Here is a 27,366-nt window from a genome sequence, read left to right on the forward strand (position 1 = left end):
TCTCTCTCAGATGAAAAGTGAAAGGCAGAAATGGAGCTGACAAGATTTTGACAGCTGTAAATTCACATATTGGGGGCCAGAAGAACCTCACAGTCCAAGGCCCAGAGGTGTTCTTGGGGAGTTCAAGGTTAGCACGCAGCACGGAGAGGGCAGAGCCTGTCTACCTGGAAGAAGTGTGATCAGAGCAGATCTAGAGGGCGCTGCCCAAATCCGGAGGCATGCTGCATGAGGGTCTTTGGGAACCCGAGTGTGTGTGGAGGATGAGACCTAGCTGGGAGACTGCAAGCTGCCTCGTTTGCAGAGCGGATGTCTTGATATCTCAGAGCATAGATTAAGAGCTTTAAAGGAAGTTGACGCTCCGGGAATGAGCAAGAGCAGTGCATGCAAAGCTCCTGAATTGCCTTCCCTGGTGCTTCCTGAAGATGAACTACACTTAGAGAAAATGGTAGAGATGGAGACAGTCTTCTCCTACTTTTTACTTCCTAAAAGGAAAGGTTGCAACTGACTATGCCACATTTGTTCATTACCTTGTATGTTGCCATTGTTTCTCTATTTCATACACCCGCCATGTGGGTTAATAAAATGTTGCCCTGACATCAGCTAGGAATGTCTCAGAAACAGTGACCAAGTTTTTGCGTACTTCTCAATAATATCACAAGGAGCCAAAATGGAAGAGAATACAATTTAAGACCAGGAAAACTTATTGAAAGAACTGTTTCTCTTAGATTTGCTTTTTTATCTTTGTAGTTTCTTGTGCACTCGTTTCTTATTCCCCTACTGTTGAATGAAAGACTGCTGAGGTCTGATTTATGGCTGTGATTTGCACAATGTAGACCTCTTTGTAAAGAATTATTTGAGGCCCTCAAAAAAAAAACTTTACAATTAGAATATGACACACAATTCTTTTCTCTTTCTAGGTGGATCTGGAGCCAGAAGGGAAAGTATTTGTGGTAATAACCCTAACAGGGAGCTTCACTGAAGGTAAGGATAAGTTTTGGCTGTTCCTGGTATAAGTTAGTTCATACACAGTAAGAATTTCTAACATGGAAATTATAAAAAGAGCATTTTGTAGAAGATGCTTTAGAAAATTGTTTTATGTTGGGTGGGCTGGTGTCTTGTTTCTAAGGATCTATTGCTTTGGGTTGCCAGATTCAACATATTTGCTAAATCTGACAATCTCGTGATTTAACATATGCACTGTTTTATTTTCTTCATCATCATTTTAGCCGAATTGGTTCTTGCCTCTTTTCGTTCATGCCTATTAAATTGTGCTTCAGATTTTTGGCTTGGGGCCAACCTTTTAGTTTGCCCCTGAATGTGTTAAAAATTTAAGGATCATGTTCCCTTTCTTATAATCTTTGTCTCATTCTCTCCTTTAAAGGATTCTATTCCTCTTCCACCTCCCATCCCTAATTTTTTAAAAAATAAATGAGGTAAAATTTACATATAGTGAAAGGCACAGATCATTGGTGAAGAATTTGAGCTTTGGCAAATGCACACAACCATGTAAACAACACCCCAATCCAAAATAAAGAACATTTCCACCACTCTGAAAGTTCCCTTTCTGCCCTTTCCCAGTCAGCCTCCCGATGCAATAAATGGGATGTTTTGTTTTGTTTTCTCACCGTAGTTTTTTCTATTCTCGAAGCTTATATAAATGGAACTACATAGTATGTTCTCTTTTGTGTCTGATTTCTTGCGCAGAGCATAATTTCTTTGAGATCCACTCAGGTCATTGTGTGCATCAGCATCCTGTTCCTTTCTATTGCTGAGTATTCCATTATATAAACATAGTAGAACGTGTTTACCCATTCTCTTCTTGATGGACATTTGGAGTCTTCCCTATTTTTGGTTATTATGAATAATGCTGTTTTGCCCATTCTTATACATACATTTTTGTTGACGTACACTTTCATTTCTCTTGGGTAGCGATGGAATTGCTGGATAATAAAGGAGATACATGTTCGACTTTATAAGAAACTCTTAAATGTTTGGGGTGCCTGAGTGTCTCAGTCCGTTAAGCATCTGACTTGGGCTCAGGTCATGATCTCGCGGTGCATGAGTTCTCCCTCTCTCTTTCTGCCTCTCCCCCACTACTGTGCACACGTGCCTGCATGGGCGCTCTCTCTCTTTCAAAAATAAATAAACATTAAAATTTTTTTAAGAAACTCTCAAATGTTTATCTAAAGTGGTCATATTTTTATATTCTCACGGGCAATGTATTGAACATTCCAATTATCCCATATCCTCACCAATACTTGGTATGTTTATCCTCTTTAATTTTAGAGATTCTAGTGGGTATAAAATAATATCTTGTGGTTTTAATTTGCATTTCCCTGATGTTGAATACTTTTTCATGGGCTGATTGGTCATTTTCTTCCTAAGTGCATGAAGTCTTTTGTTTTCTGAAACTGAGTTTGGCTTTTTATTATTGATTTATAGGAGTTGTTTGTGTTTCTAGATAAGCATTCTTTGTGAGAAATTTGTATTGTGAATAGTTTCTCCAAGGGTGTGGCTTGCCTTTTCACTTTCTTAACACTTGAGCTGAAGTTTTAAATTTTTCTGAAGTCCAGGGACACCTTGGTGGCTCAGTTGGTTATGCATCCAACTCTTGATTTTGGCTCAAGATCTCACAGTTTTGAGATCAAGCCCTGCCTCAGGCTCAGGGCTAGTGTGGAACCTGAATAAGATTCTCCCTCTCCTTTTGCTCCTCCCCTGTGTGTACTCTTTCTCTCTCTCTCAAAAAATCAATGTTTAAAAAATTTTTCTCTGAAGTCCAATTTATCAATCTCTTTTTTCATAGTTTTATATATTTTGTATCCTCCTTAAAAAATCTGTCATAGTGTCACAAAAATATTCTCCCATTTTCTGTTAGAAGCTTTTAGGCTTAGCTTTTATGTTTAGGCCTGTGTTATGTTATATTTAAGTTTTTGTTCCTTCTTAATATTTGTGTGTGAAGGGGTTGACATTTCTTTTCTCCATTCTCTAATCCAGTTGTTATACTACCTGCCATTTGTTGAAGACTTTCATTTTTCCATTGGATCACCTTGGAGCAGGGGCAGGGCAGAGAAAGGGAGACAGAATCCGAAGCAGGCTCCAGGCTCTGAGCTGTCAGCACGGAGCCTGACATGGGGCTTGAACTCATGAACCGTGAGATCATGACCTGAGCCGAAGTCGGATGCTTAACTGACTGAGCCACCCAGGGGCCCCACAGTATTTAAAATGTTGATGTCAGTTTTAGAGTCAGCTTATCAATTTCCACACAAAAGCCTGTTGGATTTCAAATTAAGTTGTATTGAATCTATAGGTCACTTTGAGGAGAACTGACATCTGAACAATTGTGAACATCTACAAATCCATAAACATGGTATATTTCTCCACTTACCATTGGCTTTTAATGTTTCTCATCTATACCAGTATTAACATTTCTATATAATTTTCAATATAGAGATCTTGTACATTTTTAAAAATGTATTCCTAAGTATTTTAAACTCTTGATGCTGTTATAAATGGTATTTAGAAGTTTTAATTTGAAATTGTTAGCAGAATTGTTAGCAAATTGTTAGGAAAAAAAAATGAATTTTTTTGTTTGTTTCTTGACTTTGCATCCTATGACCTTAAAAAACATCCCATTATTACTTCTACTAGAGTATTTTTTTTGGGGGAGGGAGATATCTTAGGATTTTCTCTGTAAATAATCATGTTGTCTATGAATAAAGGCAGTTTTCTTTTTCTTTCCTAATACTTATGGCTTTTATTTCCGTTTCATGTCTTATTGTGCCTGGAGGCCTCTAGGACAGACCTCCTTGTCTCATAACTAATTTTAGAAAGAAGGAATTTAGTCTTTCCCTACTAAGTATAATGTTAGGTGTATGCAGTTTGTAAATATTTTTCATCACAACTGAGGAAGTTCTTTCAAGTCCTAGTTTTCTGATCGGTTTGTTTTTTTCTTCTTTTTCTTTTAAATCAAGAGTAACTTAAATTTTAGCAAGGGCTTTTTCTTATGGTTTTTCTCTTCTGTTCTTTATTTTCTAGCAGGCAGCTAAAATACTGGTTATCACCTTAAAAGCCTTGTGAAGTCTTTTGAGAGTGGGATTTTTTTTTTAACCCTTCCCCCTTAGTTCTTGGACAAATTCCATAGTCCTGGGACATAGTTTTCACTCATAAGGTGTAATCAAGTTGGGGTTTCAGTAGAAAGCCCAAGGTGTTTTAAGTCCCTTTAACTTTTTGGGACTTGGGCTTCGGACTCACTGTCCTACAGTAAGAAACAGAAATCTCATTTCCTTTCTTTCAGCCTTCTAGTTCTTGCTTTTTGTGGACCTTTTCGAATCTCCCATGCACATGCACAGATTGGAGGAGTTAATAGATTTGGGGATTCTTGTCTCTGTGGCCTTCTTTTCAGGTGTTCTCTGCTCAGTTTCCATTCATCTGTTTCTGAATCTTGTCATTTTACTCCTCAAGCCGATGAAACCCTAGCTTTCTGTTTGAATTCTGTTGATTTGGCCCTTTGCAGCCGGCGGAATAATCTTGGGAGATGGACCATAAATAATGGATCTTGACCAGTGCAACTCCCTTCTTTCACGTGTCAGATTCCCTCCAATTTCTGTCCTTTTTTGGTTGCTCTCCAGTGTTTTTAACTAATTGTTTTAAGATATATTTTATAGAGGCTTTAATTCTTTTCGGTGGGAGGGTTAGCCAATTAAAAACTACTCCACCATTACTAAAATCTTTGTGAACGTTTTTAAGCATGTGGCTTAGTGGTTTGTCCATTTGATGTTGACATTTTGCAAATTGGTGACGCCTTTGAAAATTGGTTTTCTCTCCTCTCAGCTGACTGTTCTTATTCGTGTGGGCGAATTGTTTTAATGTTAATGTTTAATTTTTCTGTCGTCTCAGTTGTTGCATCTTATCAGATGTTTTGCTCCAATATGGAAATTAGCAGAGATGTGGGATACTTGGACATGAAAAAGCAGTCCAGATTCCAGTTTGACCTTTTTGTTTTGCTTGGTATCTTGTACATAGGGGGTTTGTGAGAAAAATGAGTCCACTGAGAGTGCAAATAAAATAGAATGTGATATCACAGACCACTGTCGCTAGAACATTCTCATAGCACGTGGAACATGGCCAAAACCATGGTATAGACAAACCCAGGCATGAGAGAAGTGACAGAGTGGGAAGTGGGTGAGGTTCTCCATGTGTTGAACTATCTTTCTGCGCTAAGTTACATGGGAGTAAGGCCATGCACATTAGACCACATCTGGACGTGCTGTAGTCATTATGTGACTTCTTTTTTTAAGAGTTATGCCACCTCTGTAGGACTAAATTATATTAAGGTTCTATCCTCTTTAAATGTACACCGGCAACACTAAAACACTGGCACTGGAATTCTTACAGATATTCTTATTATATTAATTTATTAGTTTTAATGATAAGAAGAAACAAATGCCAAATATTACTAGGGCTGGGTTCTTACCAGGTCATTGCAAGGGTAGCCCTTTTAGAGGTGACCCTGGGTAAAATTGGGAGGCTGGCCGAGTTCCTCCTTGGTAAATCCTACATCCCCTGTAAGTTAGTTCTTTTTGCTCTCTGCCTTTAACTGTGTCTTACTCCGGTAAGATGCCTAGTGATCTCCTCTCTCTACAAACAGTTGGCAATAAGGAAGATAATGAATTCATGGGCGAATTCACACTGAAGTGATAGTGATCAATATCTTGGTACTCTACTCCTCCTAGGTGTGGCTGCATATTTTAAAAGATGCTAAAATTGATGTTTTATCCATGAGAAATAGATTTTTAATGTTGACATTTCAGGAGCGGTGGCATCTATGTGCGGGATATATCTTAGAACCTCGGATCTATTCTCTCTAGACTGTGGGAGCATTGCCTTGTCATGTTGGCTCCTAAGCTGGGGCACAGCTTGGGTTTGCACATTGCTGCTGCTTTAGAGCACAGCTCCCTTGTCAAATGCAGAGGACGTGATAGCTGCCTCTCTGTGTTACATGAGGAAATGGAGCCCCACCATGTACCTGCTATAGCTGTGGCAGCGGCCTGAGCCTGGCAGTGTGAGAATGTCCCTGGTTTGGCTTCACTCCTGTCAGCCACTCTAGGTTATCCCTGGCCATAAAATGACAGGCTGACAGGATATTTGGAGCTCTAGTTCTTATCTTTTTTTTTTTTAAGTTATTTTTTTAATGTTTGTTTAGTTTTGAGACAGACAGAGACAGAGCACAAGTGGGGAAGGGCAGAGAGAGAGAGAGAGAGAGAGAGAGAGAGAGAAAGGGAGACACAGAATCTGAAGCGGGTTCCAGGCTCTGAGCTGTCAAGACATGAGGTTCGAACTCATGAGCCGTGAGATCGTGACCTGAGCTGAAATCAGATGCGCAACTGACTGAGCCACCCGGGCGCCCCTAGAGTTCTAGTTCTTATCTTGGATGCTGAAGGACTTTATATTAAAAAAGCACTATGAAGTCGGGGCTGCCCTGTGCCTCGGGCTGTCAAACGAGCATCAGCCTGGGATCCCTGAGGGATGGTCAAAGCTCGAGAAATATCGGTTGAGCTTCAGGGTGCATCTGAGGCTGTGGTTTTGAAGGTCAGATGTTAAAATGTGTAATGCTTTGCAAACTGTAGAGTGCTTTATGAAAGTATGCTAGTGGGGTTCCTGTCTCCATGTTCCTATTATGGTAACAAGACCCCTGCCTGGGACCCCATGAATACTCAAGCAGGTTTGTTTTATTTTGACATTATATTTTCAGAAGCCTCAAGAAGTTAGTGAACAATGACTAATATGCTCCTGACTTATCTCTATGCCTATTTTCCTTTCATGACTTCCTTTAGGAGTTCTGCCACCAGCTCAGATTCTAGAATTCCAAAGCTCTCCTTAAGAAATTGCTTACATGGGGCAGTGATCTGCGATATACAGGACTGGTATTAGGAGCTGCTGACTACTCCTCATTTCTTCCTCTCTCATTTTCTTATCTGTCATTAATTACACTGAAATAGCAGCTAAGGCAAAAAAGCTTTTATTAAATGTAAGACATGACTGAGAAAGGACATGGGAAACACCTGCTGGGTGCAGACCTGTGATTCGCCACAGATGCTGGGGAGATAAAGATGAACAGGACTTAGGCACTTTCCTGAGGGAGCTCGTAGGAGAGAGGGTAGACGCGCCCTATGTGTGCAGGACAGGCACCCAGGTCCCACCATGGGAATGGGTCCAAGGCATGGTCGTGGCGTGTAGGAATGTGTAATCAGATCAGCCAGAAGGTTTTAGAGAAAGCTTCACAGGGGAGGTGATGTTTAAAGGAAGTTCAAATGATAAATAGAAATGTGCCAGGAGGGGAGGATAGTTTAAGAGGGGAAGACAGTTTGTACAGAGGCACAGAGGTGACAGAGCAGCAGCATGTTCCAGAAACTGAAAGTAGTGGGGAGGCATCGGAGTTTGAGGAGTGTGAGGGAGATGTGGCCAGACACGTGGGAGGGCCTTCTGTGATGGTTTGCCTGGAACGGTCACAGTTTTGTCTCCTGTACCAGGGTAACTATTAACAGGGCCACCTTTCACTCTCAAAAGCTTAGAAGATAAATTACGTGGGCATATCACTTCTAGGTTAGTAGAAGTGATGGGTGCCAATGAAGAGTTCTAAGCAGAGAGAAATAAGATCTCCTTTGGTAGCAGTGGGTTCCAGGGGCTGGGAGCTAGGGGGTGTTAGAGCCTAAGAGGAGACAAAGGTGTGGAAAGCTTTTAAGAGACTATTAAAGTTGTCTAAGAGAGAGCTCCGTAGAGCCTGGTTTAAGTTGGAATCTGTGGAGGTGGATGGAGAGAAGGGGACAGCTGTGAGAAATGTATACATAGTATAACCAACAGGAGTTGGCGGCTCACTGGATGTCAGGGATGAACAGGGATGAGACTCAAATGATACTGTGGAGTCATTCACCAGGGTAGAAATAAAGGAATGGAAGGTGATGAATTCAGCTTGAATAGGTGGAGTTTGAAATGCTTGTGGGAAACCCAAGTGGAGATGTCTAGGAGGGATTGGAAATAAGAACGTGAAGTCTGGCAAGAGATCTGGTCCCAAGATATAGCTGTAGGTGTCAGCGAAAGACGGATCTATGGCCCAGCAAGGAGACTGAGAGACAAAACCAAGGCTGACTGACGGCAGAACTCTGTGGAACACCAGCACGTAATGACTCCAGCTCATGGATTACAACCTGTCCAATCGCTTCTCGGCCTTTTGGCTAAGATCAAGCATACAATCTGTCCCACTCAGTCAAGCTATGTTGAGGGTTTACTGAATGAACACCCATTTTGTTTATATATATATATATATTCATCACTCATTCAGTAATGTTTGAGTGCTTACTGTGTGCCAGGGACTGTCTCACCAAATAGCATAATGTCTTTCAAATTGGCATCAAAATGTTTGATAATGAAGTTTGAATAAAGAGCAGCACACAAAAGGCTTTGAAAAGTAACGTTTGAATTGGTGTTAACTGTAGTGGCTCCAAAGTTTGGAACAGTGTGCTGTGTGCGGGTTTATTCTTAAGGCTGGGGTAAGAATGAATCTGCTCAAAAACCTACAGAGCTCCTCACTGAATTAAGATGGAACATGAAAAACTCTTCGTGTAAGTCCCGCACGGAGCCGAAGGCATAACGTTATCAACCGCATCAGAAACCCATCACCATTGTTCATCTTAACAAAGGCGTTGCTCTTGATCAGATGCAGAATTCCCCTAAGCAGCGCTGTTGAAGTAGACACAGACGAAGTGATTTGTTATTTTGAAGAAGCTGTCTTGTGTGTCACTCTTTATTTCATTCTGACTAAACCTTTCTGGGACTAACAACTGGATCTGCAACCTAACCAAGACGAAATTGATTGTGGTGATGCAACAGACCTAGATTTCAGTGCCACTGCTGGATGCTGACAGAATGGCAGGATCTGGCCCTGTTTATGATTGTCACTATGTTGGAATAATTTTTACCTAGAAGAGGGGAGTGACCAAACCACAACCCAAAGAAACCCAACCGAGATTGAAATAAAGGAATCTGATGAAAACGCATCAGAGTGAATTGATAACTGCTATACTTAGAAGAGAAGTAACAGAGAGAAATTAAGTTAAAATAGTGATATCTCCGTGTGAGAACAAATCAAAAATATGTTGCTGCATTGTTATCCTGCTAAGAAATATGGTGTGAGATTTTAAGATTAGGTTTGCATAAGTGAAGTCTGCCTGACTTACGGTACCTCAAATTTAAATGGTTGGTCCCTAGAAAGAAAAATACAGTCACCACCATCTGTGAGGTAGCTCTGCTTAAAAAGTCAAGCCTGAATCTGGTCAGGCTTCCAGATCTACTCACCAGGTTAGAGGGCGGGAACATTTTTTTTTTTTTTAATTTATTTTTAATTTTTTTAAATGTTTTATTATTTTTGAGAGAGACAGAGAGAGACAGAGAGCAAGCAGGGAAGGGGCAGAGAGAGAGGGAGACACAGAATTGGAAACAGGCTCCAGACTCTGAGCTGTCCGCACAGAGCTCGATGCAGGGCTCGAACCCACAGACCAGGAGATCATGACCTGAACTGTAGTCCGCTGCCCAACCGACTGAGCCACCCAGGTGCCTCGAGGACGGGAACATTTTAAATGACACTATGGGATGTTATCAGCAAAATCTAGACTGGAAAATTTTCCAGTATGAGAGACTTGGTTTTTTTCAACCACAAATTAGAAGAAAGAAAAGAGAGGGTAAGAAAACCAAAATAACAGAAGAGTGACATATTCACCAGTTTCAATATATGGACCACATTCTATCCCAATTCAAACACAAATTGTAAAACAGACAATAACCCCCAGGAAAGCACTGAGGAAATGGGAACAGAGATTGGAAATTATTAAGGAATTATTAATTAAGGAATTATTAATATTATTTAGGTATGATTATGGTATTGCAGTTACTTAAAACAAAAAGGGGGCATCTGTTAGAGATAAACTTTGAAATATTTACTAGTGCAATTGTTTGATATTTGACTGGAGCATTTAGTCCATTTACATTCAGAGAGATTATCACAAGATACGAATTTAGTGCCATTGTGTTACCTGTAACGCTGGTGTTTCTGGTGGTGGTCTCTGTTCTTTTCTAGTCTATATTTGAGATTTACCTTAGAATAATCAAGAAGTGGGAGGAGGGAATGGGGTACAGATAAAATCAGATTAGCCATGAATTGATTGATGAAGCTGGGTGTGGGCTACATGTGGGTTTGCTAGACTCTTCTATTTTTGTGTGTGTTTGAAATTGTATTTAATAAGTAAAAAATCAAGATAAAACTTCACATTAAAAAAAATCTATTTCCTAGACAAAAACCAGAATCTGGATTGCCTCTGTATCATCAATATGATGCTTTAACTTCAAACACGTATTACCTATCCTCATTTATAAATTAAAGCTGTGTTTGTTGGCTCCTTTTTTTTTTTTTTTTTTTTTGGTCTCTCTCTATTTGATCATTAATTCCCAATTTTTATATATTGTGAAGAGGCAAGTTAAAAATTATGACTAAGGTACTTCAGTACATTTTTTTAAAGTTCTAAATAAACACTAAGCCGTGAGTCAAAAACGGCAGGTAGGAAGAGATGAGTAAGATAATTCCCTTCCTTCCATCGTACAGGTCTCACTTAAAATGAATGACAAGTAAATCATCTCCTACTAACAATTACATAACATTTTGTACTTGCGAAGTTTAATTTTAAGATAGTTTCCTAAAAGAATAAAGTAAATCAGAAAAATTAACCGTTGAAGTGTCTTTATGAAGATAGTAAGACAGAAGTTCTGTGAGGACAAGCTTTTTCTCCAGAAATCCCCAAGCATGCATGAAGGTATTCTGTACCAGAGTTTGTTTTGGCAAGGGGTGGGTGGGTAACTTCTTAAAAAACAAAAATACAACCTGACCAAACAGTTGTCCTTTGTGGATTTGAAGCTTGTCTAGAAAACTTTGCTAAAACTTGGACTTGCTTCCCTTCTTTCAGACTCTTACTATGTTGCTGGATATTCATTTCTCCTGGGGAGAATATGGAAGGTGCACTTGAATTTTGGGATCTGTTTATTCTTTTTGCCAAAGCAGTGCATTACTGTGTAGAGTAAGGCCTGATTGTTTTATTTTTTTTTGAGGGGGGGCATTGCCTCAGTTTTTAGCTCAAATTTCCTGTGTCAAACCATTGGTTTAAGACTAATTAAGCTCTGTGCTCAATCATTGTGGCCTCATGCATGAAGGCAGATCAAACATGTTACCGTTGAAAGCTGCAACCCACAGTTTCTCACTGTGTCTAATGCTCACAGTGAATGTCAGTTTTATAGGGAAAAAGGTTATCTCTGATGGAGGTTGAGGTATTCCTTTCTCATGTTTCAAGCCAGGTGACAGCATGTTGATTTAATTTTTTTTAATTTAGCTTTTATACCAGTGTTTCATTCCTTTGCTATATTCAGCCTGAGAAGCGAGGGGGCATTTCAGTTTTGGTCCAAGCGGTTCTGTGGCTACCACTGGAAATGAATGCCAGGTTGAGGAAAGGGCAGGAGAGAAAGAGGCTTTGAGGGAGTGAAAAAAGAAGGGAAACTGGAAATGGGAGATACTTTTAAGGGAGGGAGGCTAGTTGTCCAGTGTTATAGTTTGCCTGCTTCTCCTCTCCATCACAGCCAGTTCATTTACTGAATGCCTCCTGAGGACCAGGTACTGGGCTTGGCCTTAATTTAACAAACAGCAGCGGTAGTTGTTGTTTCATTTTCTTTCTGGAAGCGGGATGGCCTCTTATCCTAGTAATAGGTGACCTCTCTATTTCATGCAGTCCTGTGTATTATGTCATTTGCTCCCCACACCAAATTTCAGAGGCTGATGTGATGTTCAATATGCAAATGGTGAATCCAGCTCAGAGACACTGGCTGCCGTGGTCTCTTGGGTGGTAAGTGCCAGACGCAGGCACAGCTCAGACTGGGGTGCTGAGGTCCAGTATCTTTCTAGGTCGCCCGGTTATCTGGGAGGCATTTTGTGTTTTCTCTTTATTCTACCTTGGAAGGAACCTGTCTTCTAGGTGGTGTAATCTCACCCTCCTTAGAGTTTTGTCATCTTTTGGGATATGTTTTTGCAAGGCTTCCCTTGGGTTCCTCGTTTTTAAACTTAAAGACTGATGTTCACCTGGAAAAGGTGCTGTCTTCTCAGATGTCAGACATGGATCAGAGAAAGAATGAGCTTGAGATTTGTTCAAGTTTTACCGGGATTATCAGTAGGTTCTCTTAATGCAGATCTTAAACTAGAACTTGGAAGGAATTAAAAAGTAAATAAGTTCAGCCTAGGGTATGATCGGCATATTTGTGTAGTTATACCCCAATCACCATTGGCTTCATCCTGACTACTTCTCTTACTTTCATTAACTGTTGATGGAAACACTCTTAAGTGGTGGTTTTATTCAGAATTTTTCGATTGCTTCTCAAAGTAAGGTTACACAGACCTCTGAGGGTTCTGAAGACCTATTCAGGAGGTCTGTCGTTCAAAACTATTTATTTATAATACGAAGATGTTATTTGCCTTTTTAAGTGTACTGTCATTCGCTCAATGGTGCAAAAGAAATGATGGGTAAAACTGCTGACACCTTGGGATGAATCAAGACACCCAGCTATGCAGTTAACATTAGTGTAGCCAACGTCTTCTGCACTGCCAGACAATTGCAGTGAAAAAAAAAATAGTTTCACTTAATGTCTTCGATGAAGCAGTAAACATTAGCAACGTATTAAGCTCAACCTTTGGCTATATATCTTTATAATCTGTGTGCTAAGATGGGAATTAGGCATAAAGCGTTTCTGCTACATTCTGAAATACTATCATGTCTCAAGGAAAAACACTTGCATGATTGAGTTGTTAGCTGAGCTAGTTGTTTGTTTTTCGTGGAACACCATTTTTACTGGAAAGAATGACAAACTGTAGTAATGGAGCTTTGGGAATTTCTCAGGTATTTTCTTTAAACTGAATAAAGTGAGCCTATTGTGAATGGATTGTTTCCAGGAAACAACTGTGATTGGATACCAGTGATAGAATTCGCTCCTCCAAGACATAATTAGAATTTTGGAAAACATATAGCTACCATTATGAGCTTGTCAGCTTGCAATACTTAAAAAAAAAAAAAAGACTTTTCTCATGAGTTTGTTTTTGATATTAATTAGCAATTGTGTTTTTAAATATTGTATAGTAAAATGTGTCAGCATTTGGAAGAAGATCTTTATGATTCAGTGAATTCATATCTTCAAAATGACCGATGCAAGGTGTTACGAAACCATGTATGGGTTAGAACACACGAACCACGAGATCATGACCTGAGCTAAGGTCAGATGCTTAACCAACTGAGCCACCCAGGCGCCCCTTGAGTCTTTAATTTTTAAGACTATAAAATGCTACCGAGACCAAATTATTTTTAGAATTTATAGTTTAATTTTTCCCTTTATCTTTTTTTCAGAAGCCCAGCACTTTTAATTTAGTGACCACAGAAAGAAGGAACTGACAAATACTTGTGTATGTTGTATGGGGGACTGATGTTAGGTGACAATCAGGTGATACAGGTAACAGAATAATTCAGCAATTTTTTGACACTGTGATCCTGTTTTTCTAGTTATTTTTACTGTGCAGTGAACTTTTTCAGCCAGTTACAAACCCTTTCTCATTAAAAAAGAAGGTCCAGAAGTGACACCCAAACAACTGGAAGCTGACGGTGGTTTCTAACCTGGGAGATGGCCATTCCGGGTAGCTTTATGCTACACCTCTGCTTGCTTCCAGCAGAACAAGGCAGTCACAGTACTTCTGAGCAAGTGGTTAGAGGTGTAAATGCTAAAAGCTGAACCTCTAAAATAGCTCAGAAATCTATGGACAGAAGTATCAGCACGTTCACTTCCTGGGGCACTTGCTTATTAACTAACATGCTGCTTTGAAAACACAGAGTCAGACTAGTCTCTTAATTTTCTCAAGCTTCATTTTGTTGTTGTTGCTGCTGAAATTACATTAATGTGGTATTCTTTGAGTGGAACTGAGATTTAGGTAAAACAGAAATGAGTTAATTTTTTGATAGAAAAATTAATTGCTCCAGAGTCTATTTTCATTATGCTTCAGTCTCCTTTCTAGCAACCCCTGACCTCTCAGCTCTTTGTTTCAGATGAAGAGCCAGTTATCCTGTCAGCCCTTTGCTTCGGTTTTCCCCAATAACTCCTTGCCCTGTGTCAGTGGGCAGGTAGAGAGGAGGAAGACCTTTTTCTTCCCTTCTCTCCTGAAACTTATCTTCAGCATCATGGATTCATCCTGGTGTCTAAGATTTCTCTTCTGGGGCTCAAGTCAGTGCTGAAGGACTCCCTGTAGGAGGTTGAGAGTATGTGTGTGGGGAGATGGGGGCACAGTGGGCTTAGATTTTTGTAAGTGGCAATTTAGTTCTCACATTATTTTGGAAAAAATCGGTAGCTACCTCTATGAATTTACATTTGGTTACAAAATGCACTGGGCTGAGCAATGCTTGTAAATTATTACCCCTTGGGTCTGGTGGATCAGAAGGACTATCCACATATACACACAGAGAATATGTATGTGCAGTATTACGTGCAGTATGTATGCATGTGCTTATTAATGACAATAATTGATTCCCACAGAATTCAAAGTTTGGTGTGTGGGAGGAGACAAACGATTAGATAAATTAACATAATATGCCAAGTGATAAATGCCATGGAAAAAATAAGACAGGGTCACGACAGAGAGGAGGGTTGGTGTGTGTTGTTCTTTTCCTATGAGATGGCCTTTGTGCCAGAGATCTGAAGGGAGGGAGGGAGTGGACATGGCTGTCTGGGGGAAGAAGGAACAGGAAGTACACAGACCCTAAGGGGTGGGGCATGGTTGGTGAGTGAGAGTTGCAGCGGTAGAGGAACATGGCTGGGCTATGACGTCCTGGGAGGTGCCCGGCGTCCTGGCTGGCATAAATAAGGTCAGCACCCTGGTACTGTCACTTCCCTGTTGGGGAGCATGTCTTGTTACTTAAGTGAAGTTCACTTATATTTGATGCTGGCTGATTGAACATAATCTTTTCTCCTTTGGCTAGGGTCTTGAAAAGCACCATATTACATCCGTTTACAATGATTTAATGTAAGTTGCTGGAGCCTGAACTATTTTAAGTTCATCTTGAAGACTTTCCCAAGTTCTCTGAACTCTAGTGTGGTTTCTTATTGTTCTAAGCTAAATTAGGATCCATTACACAGCTTAGTAAGCATTAAAAGTTCAGATCAACTGTTTGGAGATCCATAACAAGTCCGTGCACCTCTCAATATAATGAGCTATAATTCAATTCTGTTTGTGTGGGTTATTAAGAAATTACTTTTGTGTACTTCACCCACTTAAAAGAGAGAAAACTTAGGCTTAGCTGGAATCTTCTGTTCTTGAACTTGGGTGGGAACTATCATTTGTTGGGAAGTGTTTTGGTTTTTATTATTATTATTATTATTATTATTATTATTATTATTATTTTTACTTAAGTAATCTCTACACCCAAAGTAGGGCCCAAACTCATGACCCTGAGGTCAAGAGTCACATGTTCTACCAACTGAGCCATGTAGGTGCCCCTTGTGAAGTGTTAATAAATGTTAGTGATACATCTATTAAACATCTGGGGAGGTAAATAGATTGGAGCTTGATCTGGGTGCTCTGTTGGGACTTAATATATAACTTTTAGAAGCTTAGTTCTAATTGAATTTTGTTGATACTTCCTGTTTCATGTAAACGAGTATACTTCCAATATCTGAGTCCTTGGATTGGGATTTACCAAGTACTGAAAATAGGGCCTTTAAAAACTATGAGATAGCAAGAGAGGATCTGTTTTAGAGCAATGAAATCACTTAAGAATTTTGAAAGATATAGAGATTCTCATGCTACAGACTGAATTGGAATCTCTGGGGAAAAGGCCAGGGAAACAGATTCCTAATAAGCATGTTGGCTGGTTCTAATGGTTATCCACATTTCAATACCCTTGTTGTATCCTAAATCATTTCTAATGTGATTAATGGAAAATTTTGACAGTTGGGAAGTTTGCTAGTTGAAGAAAAAGAACATGTAGGAAAAAGAAAAAACCAAAGACGGGAGTATATTACTTCAGTGTAGTCTTTTAAGTTGACAAAACACCTAATGTTTTCTTTTAAGAGCTTTTAAAAATACTGTGACATAGACAGGTCAGGTTACAGTTTTTGTGCTTTTAGGAGGAGAAAATGAGACTCAGTGCTAAGGGCCTTGCTAATGTCTGCAAACACTCAGGGCTAATGCTGAGACTCAAGCCAGGATTAAAAGTGGTAAAAGCAGGCTGGGAGTGTTGACAGTATAGCCTATCGGCTATTGGACTAGAGACAAGTTATAGGTATTTCCCTTCTCTTAGAGCAACTGGGACCAGAAAAAGGCAATTTACAGTGATTCTAGTTACAATGGAAGCCAACATTACAAAAAATGTAAGTTTCAAAGGGTTTGCTTGGTACTCCACCTTTGAAAATTATGAAAGTCAGTTTCTTTCTTATATTTATCAGGGTTGAGCTTACAATGATACCTTTTTGCTAATTCTTAGAACCGAGAACAGATCAAATAACTCAGATGTGTACTTTTCTGACTGATTTGAAGGCATGATAACATTTTCCATTTCATGATAACTTTCTCAACAATGTCATGAAAAGGGATATATGTAGAAGTATTTGAAGACATCATCAGTTTCTCCAAAGGCTGGGCATGGCTCCATCGGTGTTGATCTTTTCTTCATTGGTGATGGACCTATACCTGGATTTACTGTATCAAGGGTTTGTTGTGATTGGAGTAGCTTGTCAGTGAATTCATGATCTACATCAGCTACAAGATCTCACTTTGATCTGGTACCTAATTGTTATTGTGTATGTTGTTGCATGGGATGTATCTGATACTCATACTGAGAACAGCAGCCATTCATAGGCAGGTCAAGAACAGGGTAGGTGTAAGCAGGGAGGAATGTCTGAGAAGGGACTCATTTAAAAGTGCTTAGTCTGTTCATTGGCGACCAGTTTTATGCTTTGAGCATTAAGTTTACCTATATCAATATCACTATTGTGGGGATTTGGGGTAATGAAAACTCAGATGATGAGTTAGGGTATAATAACTCTTAATGCAAGTTGATAGTGTTCGGATGCCGTTCTGTAGAAGGGACTGCATATCCCGGTATCACCATCTTATCTAATGCTTACTTAAAATCTGCCCAGGTGTGTTCGATTTGGCGCATATATACTAAAATTGGAATGATATGGAGGAGATTAGCATGGCCCCTGTGCAAGGATAACATGCAAATCTGTGAAGTCTTCCATATTTTTTGTATGATTCCTTTGAAAGTTCATATGAAAGTTCCTTTTATAGTTCATAGTGTCGTGTCCATCATAGGGAAAGCAATGGAAACAGAGAGTAGATGAGTGGTTGCCTAGGGCTGATGGAAGTGATTGCCTTTATGGGTGATGCAAGCGTTCCAAAACTTGTGGTGATTGTTTCGGAATTGAAAAAAAAAAAAAAATCCACCAGGTAACGATACCTGGAGCAGTTCTTTATAACAGAGGACTTGAGGAAGGATTCGCTGACACAGACCGAAGCTTATCTCTGGGAGAGAACCATCAGGATTTTATTAATATATTAATAAGTGATGATTCAGTAGTACTCTAGTATTTCCTGCTGGCCCCTCGGTGAGGACACTGTGGGAACATTCATCCAGGATGCAAAGAGAACAGTTTCATAGTTCTGCTCAAGTGTACCTGTGACAGGTCATGTCTTGTTCCACGCCTCTGCCTCAGGTGTTGCGGGGCCCCCGTTGGAGGCCTCTGATTCCTCCATTCTTGGTCGTTGCCTCTGGGATGCTCGTAGGTCACTCTAAATCCAGTCTTTATGGGCCTTCTCTCTAATATGCAGAATATTGGCTGCGTGCTGGCTGTGTCTGTTTGGACCATGAACTGCTCATGGACTGAAATGGGCCCATAGACCAGCTTTGTTTTGCGTGTGGTCTAGTACAATGTTTTTGAAGTTTTCCCCTGTGAACTCTTCAGACAGGGCAGGGCTCTCCAGAGCACTGCCTTAGCCAGCACCTGTTGTTGTCCGAATTCCCTCTGACGTCACACCTCCCCGTCTCCATCTCTCACGTTGTATCTGAGCATTTGTTCAGTGTGTTTATTCAGCGCTGTATGGTAGCTATGGGGGCACTTTTAATCGTCTTTTAAGGGGAAGGATCACTTCTTTGCTGGAGTCAACTGAAAAACACTTTGGCTTTGCTGAATACCATAAAGGTTCCTCTCTTGGACTCTTAGCACCCCAACCTACCCAGAGGATCTCCCACTTACAGCTTGGGGTGATGCAGAGTTTCACTGTTCTGAGGAGTTTGGGGGAAGAGTAAAGAGAGAAATCTTTGTTTTGTTTTATAATCCAGGAGATAAGTCAGGCTTTATTTCTTATTTTTATTTATTTTTTATTTACATTTTGTTATTTTTTTAATTTACATCCAGATTAGTTAGCATCTAGTGCAGCAATGATTTCAGGAGTAGATTCCTTAGTGCCCCTTACCCATTTAGCCCATCCCCCCCCCACAACCCCTCCAGTAACCCTCTATTTGTTTTCCATATTTAAGAGTCTCTTCTGTTTTGTCCCCCTCCCTGTTTTTATATTATTTTTGTTTCCCTTCCCTTATGTTCATCTGTTTTGTCTCTTAAAGTCCTCATGTGAGTGAATTCACATGATTTTTGTCTTTCTTTGATTAATTTCAGTTAGCATAATACCCTCCAGTTCCATCCATATAGTGGCAATTGGCAAGATTTCTTTCTTTTTGATTGCCGAGTAAGATTCCATTGTAGATATATACCACATCTTCTTTATGCATTCATCCATTGATGGACATTTGGGCTCTTGCCATACTTTGGCTATTGTTGATAGTGCTGATATAAACATGGGGGTGCATGTGTCCCTTCGAAACAGCACACCTGTATCCCTTGGATAAATACCTGGTAGTGCAATTGCTGGGTTGTAGGGTAGTTCTATTTTTAGTCTTTTGAGGAACCTCCATACTGTTTTCCAGAGTAGCTGCACCAGTTTGCATTCCCACCAGCTGTGCAAAAGAGATCCTCTTTCTCCGCATCCTCGCCAACATCTGTTGTTGCCGGAGTTGTTAATGTTAGCCATTCTAAGTCAGGTTTTTTAGATAGTAGGTCACTTTTAGTGATTCCTTCAGCTTCATGAATGCCCCAAAACTTATTTTCTGGTGTTAGTGTTAATTCTTTCCTTAATAGACTCTTACAGACAGAATGCCCTGGGAAATTCTATCGAGGATCTCTTACTGTGTTTGAGATGTGAGGTGGGTGGTGGAAGGGCATCAGCTTCAGATGAGAGTGACCGGCTCTGCTCCCTGTATTTCCTAGCTGTGTGGCCTTGAGCAATGGTTGCCTTACATGAAAAACATGGGGCTAGTGGCATCTACCCCCAGGGTGTTGTGCATAAGCAAGCATGCACACACCCACAAAGGGCTGCATTAGGACCTGATGCAGATTGTGTACCTACCCACTTTGGAAGGAAATCCATACCCAAGTTACTCCACATACTTTGTGGAAGTCATCTAAAAGGCACTAAGAAAAGTCTGATGACATAAATCTCCTTTCTTGGACATTGTTTCAAATCCTAGACAAACACTGAGCTTGGCACGTGTGTCATATTCTGGGAGGGTGCAAAGTACATCCTGGTGTGTGTGTGTCAGAGGGCCTTCAGTAGGAGTTACCATAGTCAGTGAAGCTGTGAGTGGGAGAGAAGGTGTGGAAGGATGGCTACCTGTGAGGGGAGCATTACTTTGCCAGTTTCCTGCTGGCTGGGCCCTCGGGAATATATGTTGCCCCTATTCCTAAATCTGCCCATTAGAGCCAATGCTACCCTTAGCCCTAAGTCACTCCTTGAGGATCTAGATAATGTCTAGATTGATGCCGCTGGCATTTCCTTGTCAGGACTGATTGTGTCATGGATTGTGTGGTGTGTGTGTGTGTGTGTGTGTGTGTGTGTATAGACCAGCCCTATTCATGAGCAGCCCCACTGCCATGGGTGCTTTATAGGAATGTTGATAGGACAACAGATAGGGATTAGAGGTCTATTCTCCTGTCTAGCATGACCAAGGGAGCAGTGGATCCAGGCATTCCCTCTTTGGGATTATATTGAAAACCAGACTCTGTGGTTGGTTAGTTCTTTAAGCACAGATGCACAATTGCAATGAGTGCGTTCTTCCAATAGCTATGTTAAGATGAATGAGTTAATGTTTTCAAGACATTTCTAGGTCCCAGAAAGAAGGTGTGTTTTAAAGGCAGATTGTATAAACTATTGGCTATTAATTTCTTACCTCTAGAGGATCCAATATTAAATGCCAGGGCAGACATTGTAAATTGTCAGGCAGCATTGGCCCGTCTTCTCCACCTTTTTCCCCAGTACCAGGTTTTTGTTAGGTCTGGTCACCAGCCTGACCCAAGTGCTGCCCATCAACTTGGAGAAGCCCTGGGTATTTACGTTGTTGTTTATTCAAAAATTGCAGTTGGTTCACTCCATGCGGATATTTTTATAGTATTGGCCTCTCCCCAAATATTTGCCTTAGTTTATTAAATTACTTTCTCATTTATGAGTTAAAGTGTGTGTTGACTTTCGTGGTTTTAATTGTACAGGCTTGGTTGTCTTTGTACTTCCAGATGGTGTCCCTTGTTTGCGTCCATAAACGGGGTTTGCTTGCTGGCTTGTTTAGGGCTTAACCACCACCCAATTCCTTCTTAAGTTAAAGATGGTGTTATTATGTTCACATGAAAATCCATTTTAAATGTACAACTTAATTACTAATTAAAATAGCTCCTGTGCATTTTGGAGGCAAAACTGCAATTTTGTTGCATGTGAAGGAAGAACATGCACTGAAAAAGGATGAACTTTTGTGTGGATTGTAGGTAGAATATTATGAATCCAAAGGACTGAAGGTAGGCTCAGCTGTTTCTGGGAAACCTGATGGGTATCCCCAAGGTACAAAAGGTACAAGTAAAACCTTGGTTTGTGAGCATAATTCATTCCGGAAACATTCTTGTAATCTAAAGCACTCATATATCAAAGTGAATTTCAAGAACCATTGGCTCAGTTGTGCTCATGTTCAGCATCACATACTACTCATATTGCAAGACTGCTCATTTATCAAGTTAGCGTTTATTAGAAATATTAGAAATATTCCTTTAAGGAATAGAGGGGGAGGGTCTGCTGCCTATAAAGGCAAACAGAGTCAAGATCTGGGTGTTTTTTCCTACTTTTAGCATCATTTCTGGCCCATGGAGTATAATGATGGAGGCTCTTGTGGCTAAATTGCTCCTTCTTCATCCCCCTCATATTCTCGGATGCTCCCTCTTCCCCTCTGTCAGGGGGAACCCAGTGGGCTTCCTGAATTGAGGAGATAGATCTGAATCCAGGAAGAGTATGGCAGCTGGAGGACTCCGATAGAACACCAGGAAGGAGACAGTTACCCAGAGAACGAGAACTCCAGAGAAATACAAAGTGTCCCCCTTGAGGATTCACTTGAGTGCTGATCAGTATATAGGAACTACCTGAGGCCAGGGAAAGAGCCATCTAAAGGATCAGAGAGAACTGTTCTGGTGCTTGCTCAGGGCCAGGAATAGTGCCTGTTCCTACTAGCCAGACTATAAAACCTCAGGATTCATGGAGCATTGGGTTGAGTACATGGAAGGGTCTTGGCTGCCTAGACTCAGCACTGTTGTGGCTCACCTAGCAAATCTAAAAAGCAAGATCTGATAGGATCAGACTATTTCCAAGAAACTTGACTGTGTCCTCAAACAAAGCTCAAGAGTATTTATATGATACAAAACTATCCAGTACTCAACAGGTGGAATCCACAATGTTTGGCATCCAGTCAAAAAGTCCCAGGCATGCAAAGAAGCAAGAAAATACAACCTGTAATGGGAGATAAATCAGTCCATTGAAAGGAACCCAGAACTAACACAGATCTCAGAATCAGCAGACAGGACATTAAGACAGTTATGATAATGATCCCATATGTTCAAAAGTTAAATACAGAGATGAAAGGTTAAAAAAAGGAAACAAATTGGATCTCAAGCATTATGTTTCTTTTAATCAATCCTTACGTTACTTCCTTATGTTTCTAATCCTTCTGTTACTTCCACCAAATCCACATGACCCAAACCTGGTCCCTACTAATGTATCCAATTCCTTAGCTCCTGCTGGTCCACTTGGTGTTCTCTTGAGCCCAGACTCCAGGGTCATTACTGCAGTACTAAGTCAGTGATGCCTAAGAGTTAGCTGATCCTTTAATCCTCCTTCATGCTTGCCATGCCCATGCCAGACCTGCACAGTCATCCTACAGTCCTGGTCCTGGGACAAAGAATGCTGCTGGATCCACTGGTGTAGGACTTCTCGGTGTACCCAGAAAAAATCCTAGTTTGCTTCTTGTGGGTTTTTCAGGGACTCCAAGACCCTCATATCTGTAAGCCCTTCTTTTTTTTCTTTTTCCATTTATTTATTTATTTATTTTATTTATTTATTTATTTATTTATTTTTGTCTTCAAAATTCTGATTCTATACTCTGCTGAGAAAAATCCGGCAGTGACTTGCATCTGTGTATATGCATTGTCCCTCAGTCTGGCCATCTCCTGTCTGCCTTTCTGCTGGCTGCCAAGGAAACCTTTCTTCTCGCAGAGGCTATACCCTTTACCTGGGCAGATCCAGCCTCTCTGCCCTCTTGCCATATTCTTGCTTCCTCACTTGTCTGACTACACCTTGCAGGGTCCCTTATTCTCCCTTGGTTGCTTCTCCTTTGTTGATGTTGATGGAGAAAAATTCTTTGTTTGATCCTTGGCTACTATCCTATGTCTTTCCTCCTTGTATAGCCAAGTATCTTTACAAATCCTCTATACTCCTCACACTCCTTTTCTTCTCATTCTCTAGTTCTCTCTTGTTCAGATGCCTCCTGATTACAAAAAGTGCAGTCCTTTCTTAACAATCTTCCACTGTGACCTTCCTGCTGTATTTGGTTCTGCTTACTCTTCTTCTGAGAGCTTACATCACTCCTATGAATCTGTGTCCTTTATTCTGAGTGGTGGTCCTCCACACCTACAGCTCCTTCTCCCACTCCCTTCAATGACAACTCAACCTTCATCATGCTTTTCAGGACCCCCATTTACTCTGTGCCTTGATTCCTGTGGAATCAAGAAAATCACATCAGGTGTGACCTCCCTGACACACGTGAGACAGATCTGGGCTGCAGACATAGAGGCAGGGATAGAGAGCAACAGGCTGAGTGGAATCTCCAGATGAAAACAGTTCCCCATGTTTAAAAAATTTTTAAGTAAAGCTTTATGCACATTGTGGGGCTTGAACTCATCACCCTGAGATCAAGAGTCACCTGCTCTACCAACTGAGCCAACCAGGTGCCCCCAAAAAGATCCCCAGGGATGTGAGTGAGGACTACATCCTGCTCCTGACCTTATCTACACTCCCACCCATTCTCATTCTTTAGCCTCTATCCCAGAGGACCTGTGCTCCTTCAGGGACTTCGCTTCCCTACCTCTAACTTCTCCATTTCCCTTACTCTTGGTTGCTTTCCCCAACCTGTGAATGTGCCAAGCCTCCTCACCCTAAATGTCCTCTAGCACTTCCATGGGCAATTCCAATTCACATCCTCTTTTTCATCCAAATGTCTTGAGAGTGTAGTCTGTGTACATTGTCTCCACTTCTTTGCCTTCTGTTTTCTCCTCCAGCTACTACTGAAGCTCTCTGGCATCCTTCACCATCATCTACTCAATTAGCTCTTGATGAAGTATCAAGGACATCTGTGTTGCCAGGTCGGGTCAGCAGCTTTCGGTTCTCATCTTACTGGAGAGCTCTATTGCATGTGATGGTGCTTACACTCCTTCCATTTCAGGGCCCTACACTTTTTGGCTTCTACAACTCTGAAGTCTTCTGATCATCTCTGCACCATCCTGACTCTTCTTTCTTTGTATTTTTGGACTTCTCTCCCTCCCCCTCCAGTTTATATTCTCCAGGGTCAGTGCTCAGCCCATGGCTGTACTCATGCACATCCCTTGGGATCTGTTTTCATCTGGGGATTTCACTCTGCCTGTTGCTCTCTCCCCCTGCTTCTATGTCTACATCCCAGATCTCTCTAATGAAGGCCAGCTACCATTGCCCAGTCACATGCTGGACATTCCTACCTGAGCTCTCACTCATTCTTTGAATTAGCAAGCATGCATCTTCTATTCCCATGTTTTGTTGAATATGAAATGGTGAATATGATGAAAAAAAAAAAAAAACATTCCCCCTCAGCAGGGTGCTGTACTATTCTAATCCTTCTCCCATTTCTTTGTCCTTCCTTTGTTTGCTTAACAGGCCTCCATTCCTCATTCTTGATCTTAAAAGTGGGGGCACCAGGGTGACTCAGTCAGATAAGCATCCAACTCTTGTTTTCAGCTCAGGTCACGATCTCACGGTTTGTGGGATTGAGCCAGGTGTGGAGCCTGCTTGGGATTCTCTCTCTCCCTCTCTTTCTGGCCCTCCCCCACTCTGGCATGCGTGCATGCATACACATCCTCTCAAAATAAATAAACATTAGGGGCGCCTGGGTGGCTCAGTCGGTTAAGTGTCCGACTTCGGTTCAGGTCATGATCTGGCAGTCCGTGGGTTCGAGCCCCGCGTCGGGCTCTGTGCTGACAGCTCAGAGCCTGGAGCCTATTTCAGATTCTGTGTCTCCCTCTTTCTCTGACCCTCCCCGGTTCATGCTCTCTCTCTGTCTCAAAAATAAATAAATGTATTAAAAAAAATTTTTTTTAAATAAATAAATAAACATTAAAAAAAGTGGACACCCATCCTCATAAGGTCTTTCCTCTTGGGGGAGACTGTCAGTTTTTACCTTTAGCCTCATTTCTTCCCATGAACTCTGGTTCTATGGTATCTTTCAAACACCTACAACTCAGACCCCAGTCATCATCGTCCTTGCCAGTCAATCGCTTCTGCTTCCTCCATTTCTGTCATTGCTACCTCTCTTCTCCTGGACACCCAAGCCTGAAGCCCACATATTTCCTCTACCTACATGTTTTGTCTCTCTAACCAAAGCAAAGGCAGTTTGAAGTTTGCGTTCTGTTGTGTAGCCTGTACTCCACCGACTCACCATGCTGATATATGAAGCTTTAGTGAAGCAAAGAGAAGGTAGAAGGAGAAGTGGTTCCTACCGTTTCCCATTTTAACAAGCATCTGCAGAACCTCCACCCTGTTCAACTTTGACATTTAAGTAGTTATGTCAGAAATGATATTTTCGGATGAGATTTCCTCTAGACTTTTATTTTCAGCCAGAAAGAGAGCTAGGGGACAGGATTAGCCATTCAAAGATGAGGATATAGAACCTGTTTAATGAGGCTTCTCATTGGGGATATTTTCAGGAATTCTATTAACAGTACTTACTTTAGATTATACTATGTGAAATCTAATTTCCCTTTGGGTAGTGGATTCCTTTACACTACATTGGGCCAATTCTATAACTGTCCTGTTACCTTCATTTTTTCTTTCAGCTTTATTGAAGTACAGTTGACAAAACTGCAAGATATTTAAAACGTACGTCATGGTGACTTGATACACACATACATTGTGGAAGGATTCCCACCACCTAGCTAATTAACACATCCATCACTGCCTTCAGGTTTTTTTTTAAGTTCTCTGTAACTGTGGTAAAAGACACATAATATAAAAATTTACCATCTTAATCATTTTAAGTGTTCAGTTCGGTGGTATTTATTATATGTGCGTTGTCGTGCAACGACCACTACCATCCATCTCCACAACTCTTTCTGGAAGCTGAATAGAAGTTTTATAGAACTGAAACTCTATGCATTAAATAATAAATTCCCATTCCCTCCCCTGTAGCCGCTGGCGGCCACCCTTCTTTCTGTCTCTGTGACTCTGACTACCCTGAGTATCTGGTATGAGTGGAATCATACAGAATTGTCCTTTTGTGACTTGTTTCACTCAGCACGATGGCCTCAAGGCTCATCCATGTTATAGCAGGTGTCAGAACTTCCTTCCTTTTTAGGACTGAATAATAGTCCATTGTGTGTAAATACCACACTTCGTTTATCTATTTATCAGTTGATGGGCAAACTCCTATTACTGTTTTAGACTGAGTCCTGTTCATTTTGAAAACTTCAGTCATACACAGCTGAGACCTCCTTGGCTCACCTCCCCCAGGTTTGGCCCAGCTTCTTGGAGTGAAGAAGAGGGTGAAGTCTTTTTTTTTGTTTGTTTGTTTTGAGGTATAATTGACAATATCACATGATATTAGTTTCAGATGTACAAGGTGATATGCTACAAGTAGATATTGTGAAATGATTACCATAGTAAGTCTAGTTAATGTCCGTTACCATATATAGTTACCAAAAAACTTCTATTTTCTTGTGATAGAAAATTTTAAGGTCTACTCTCTCAGCAACTTTCTAATTTTTTTAAGTTTTTATTTATTTTTGAGAGAGAGAGAGAGAGAGAGCACGCACACAAGCATAAGCGGGGGAGGGGCAGAGAGAAAGGGAGACACAGAATCTGAAGCAGGCTCCAGGCTCCGAGCTGTCAGCACAGAGCCTGACACAGAGCTCGAACACAAGAGCCGTGAGATCATGATCCAAGCCAAAGTTGGACGCTTAACTGACTGAGCCACCCAGGTGCCCCACTCTCAGCAACTTTCAAACACGCAAAACGGTATTAACTATAGTCGCTGTGCTGTGCTTGACAGTCCCATAATTTATTTATTTTATAACCGGAAGTTTGTATCTTTTGACCCCCTTCAAGGACGGTGAAGTCTTGTCCTAAGATCTAGCATCCTCTCCCCTTCCTGTCCCCCGAGAGTGATTTTCTTGGAGCCTGTCTCCTCAGCTTCAGGTTGGAGTCCTTTTCAGGTTCATTCTGACGTTGGGGGAGTGGTGCAGAACTGGTGTATCATGGGGTGGCGGTGGGGTAGCTGTCTCCAGAAAACCCTGATGGGAGGGAGCCCTCAGAACTTAGATGATGGCTACTTAGTGTCTTTTGTCCTGGGCTGAGAGGAAAAGTCCCACCTAGCATCCTGCTACACTTAGAAAATCAAAGGGGACCTAGTTCTATACATTTATGAGGGCAGCCCACAGGGACTCCAAAATTCTGTCTTTCTCCTGTCTTCCTCCTTTCAGTATTCTTCATACCTGAAAAGGAGGGGCTGGGGTCCAGTATAGGATGTGGATTAAAGCCCCCTCATTAATCACTGACAGCAACTTCAGTCTGTCAAGACAAGACTG

General features: G+C 41.0%; 1 protein-coding gene and 1 non-coding gene across 2 annotated transcripts in view; both read left to right on the forward strand.

Moving 5' to 3' along the window:
• The window catches only part of PRKCH (protein kinase C eta), a 230,698-nt gene that overhangs the window by 66,311 nt on the left and 137,021 nt on the right, over positions 1 to 27,366 (forward strand). The window contains exon 2 of the mRNA XM_019451611.2: positions 918 to 981. Coding sequence (XP_019307156.1) covers positions 918 to 981 — 64 coding nt within the window. The remainder of the gene's footprint in view (positions 1 to 917; positions 982 to 27,366) is intronic.
• On the forward strand, positions 17,264 to 17,367 carry LOC128773140 (U6 spliceosomal RNA). The gene has a single exon (XR_008417422.1). It is a non-coding gene; the product is annotated as a U6 spliceosomal RNA (small nuclear RNA).

The sequence above is a fragment of the Panthera pardus genome, unplaced genomic scaffold, assembly GCF_024362965.1.
Source record: "Panthera pardus isolate Hobbes unplaced genomic scaffold, ASM2436296v1 HiC_scaffold_24, whole genome shotgun sequence".
In the NCBI taxonomy this organism is placed as follows: domain Eukaryota; kingdom Metazoa; phylum Chordata; class Mammalia; order Carnivora; family Felidae; genus Panthera; species Panthera pardus.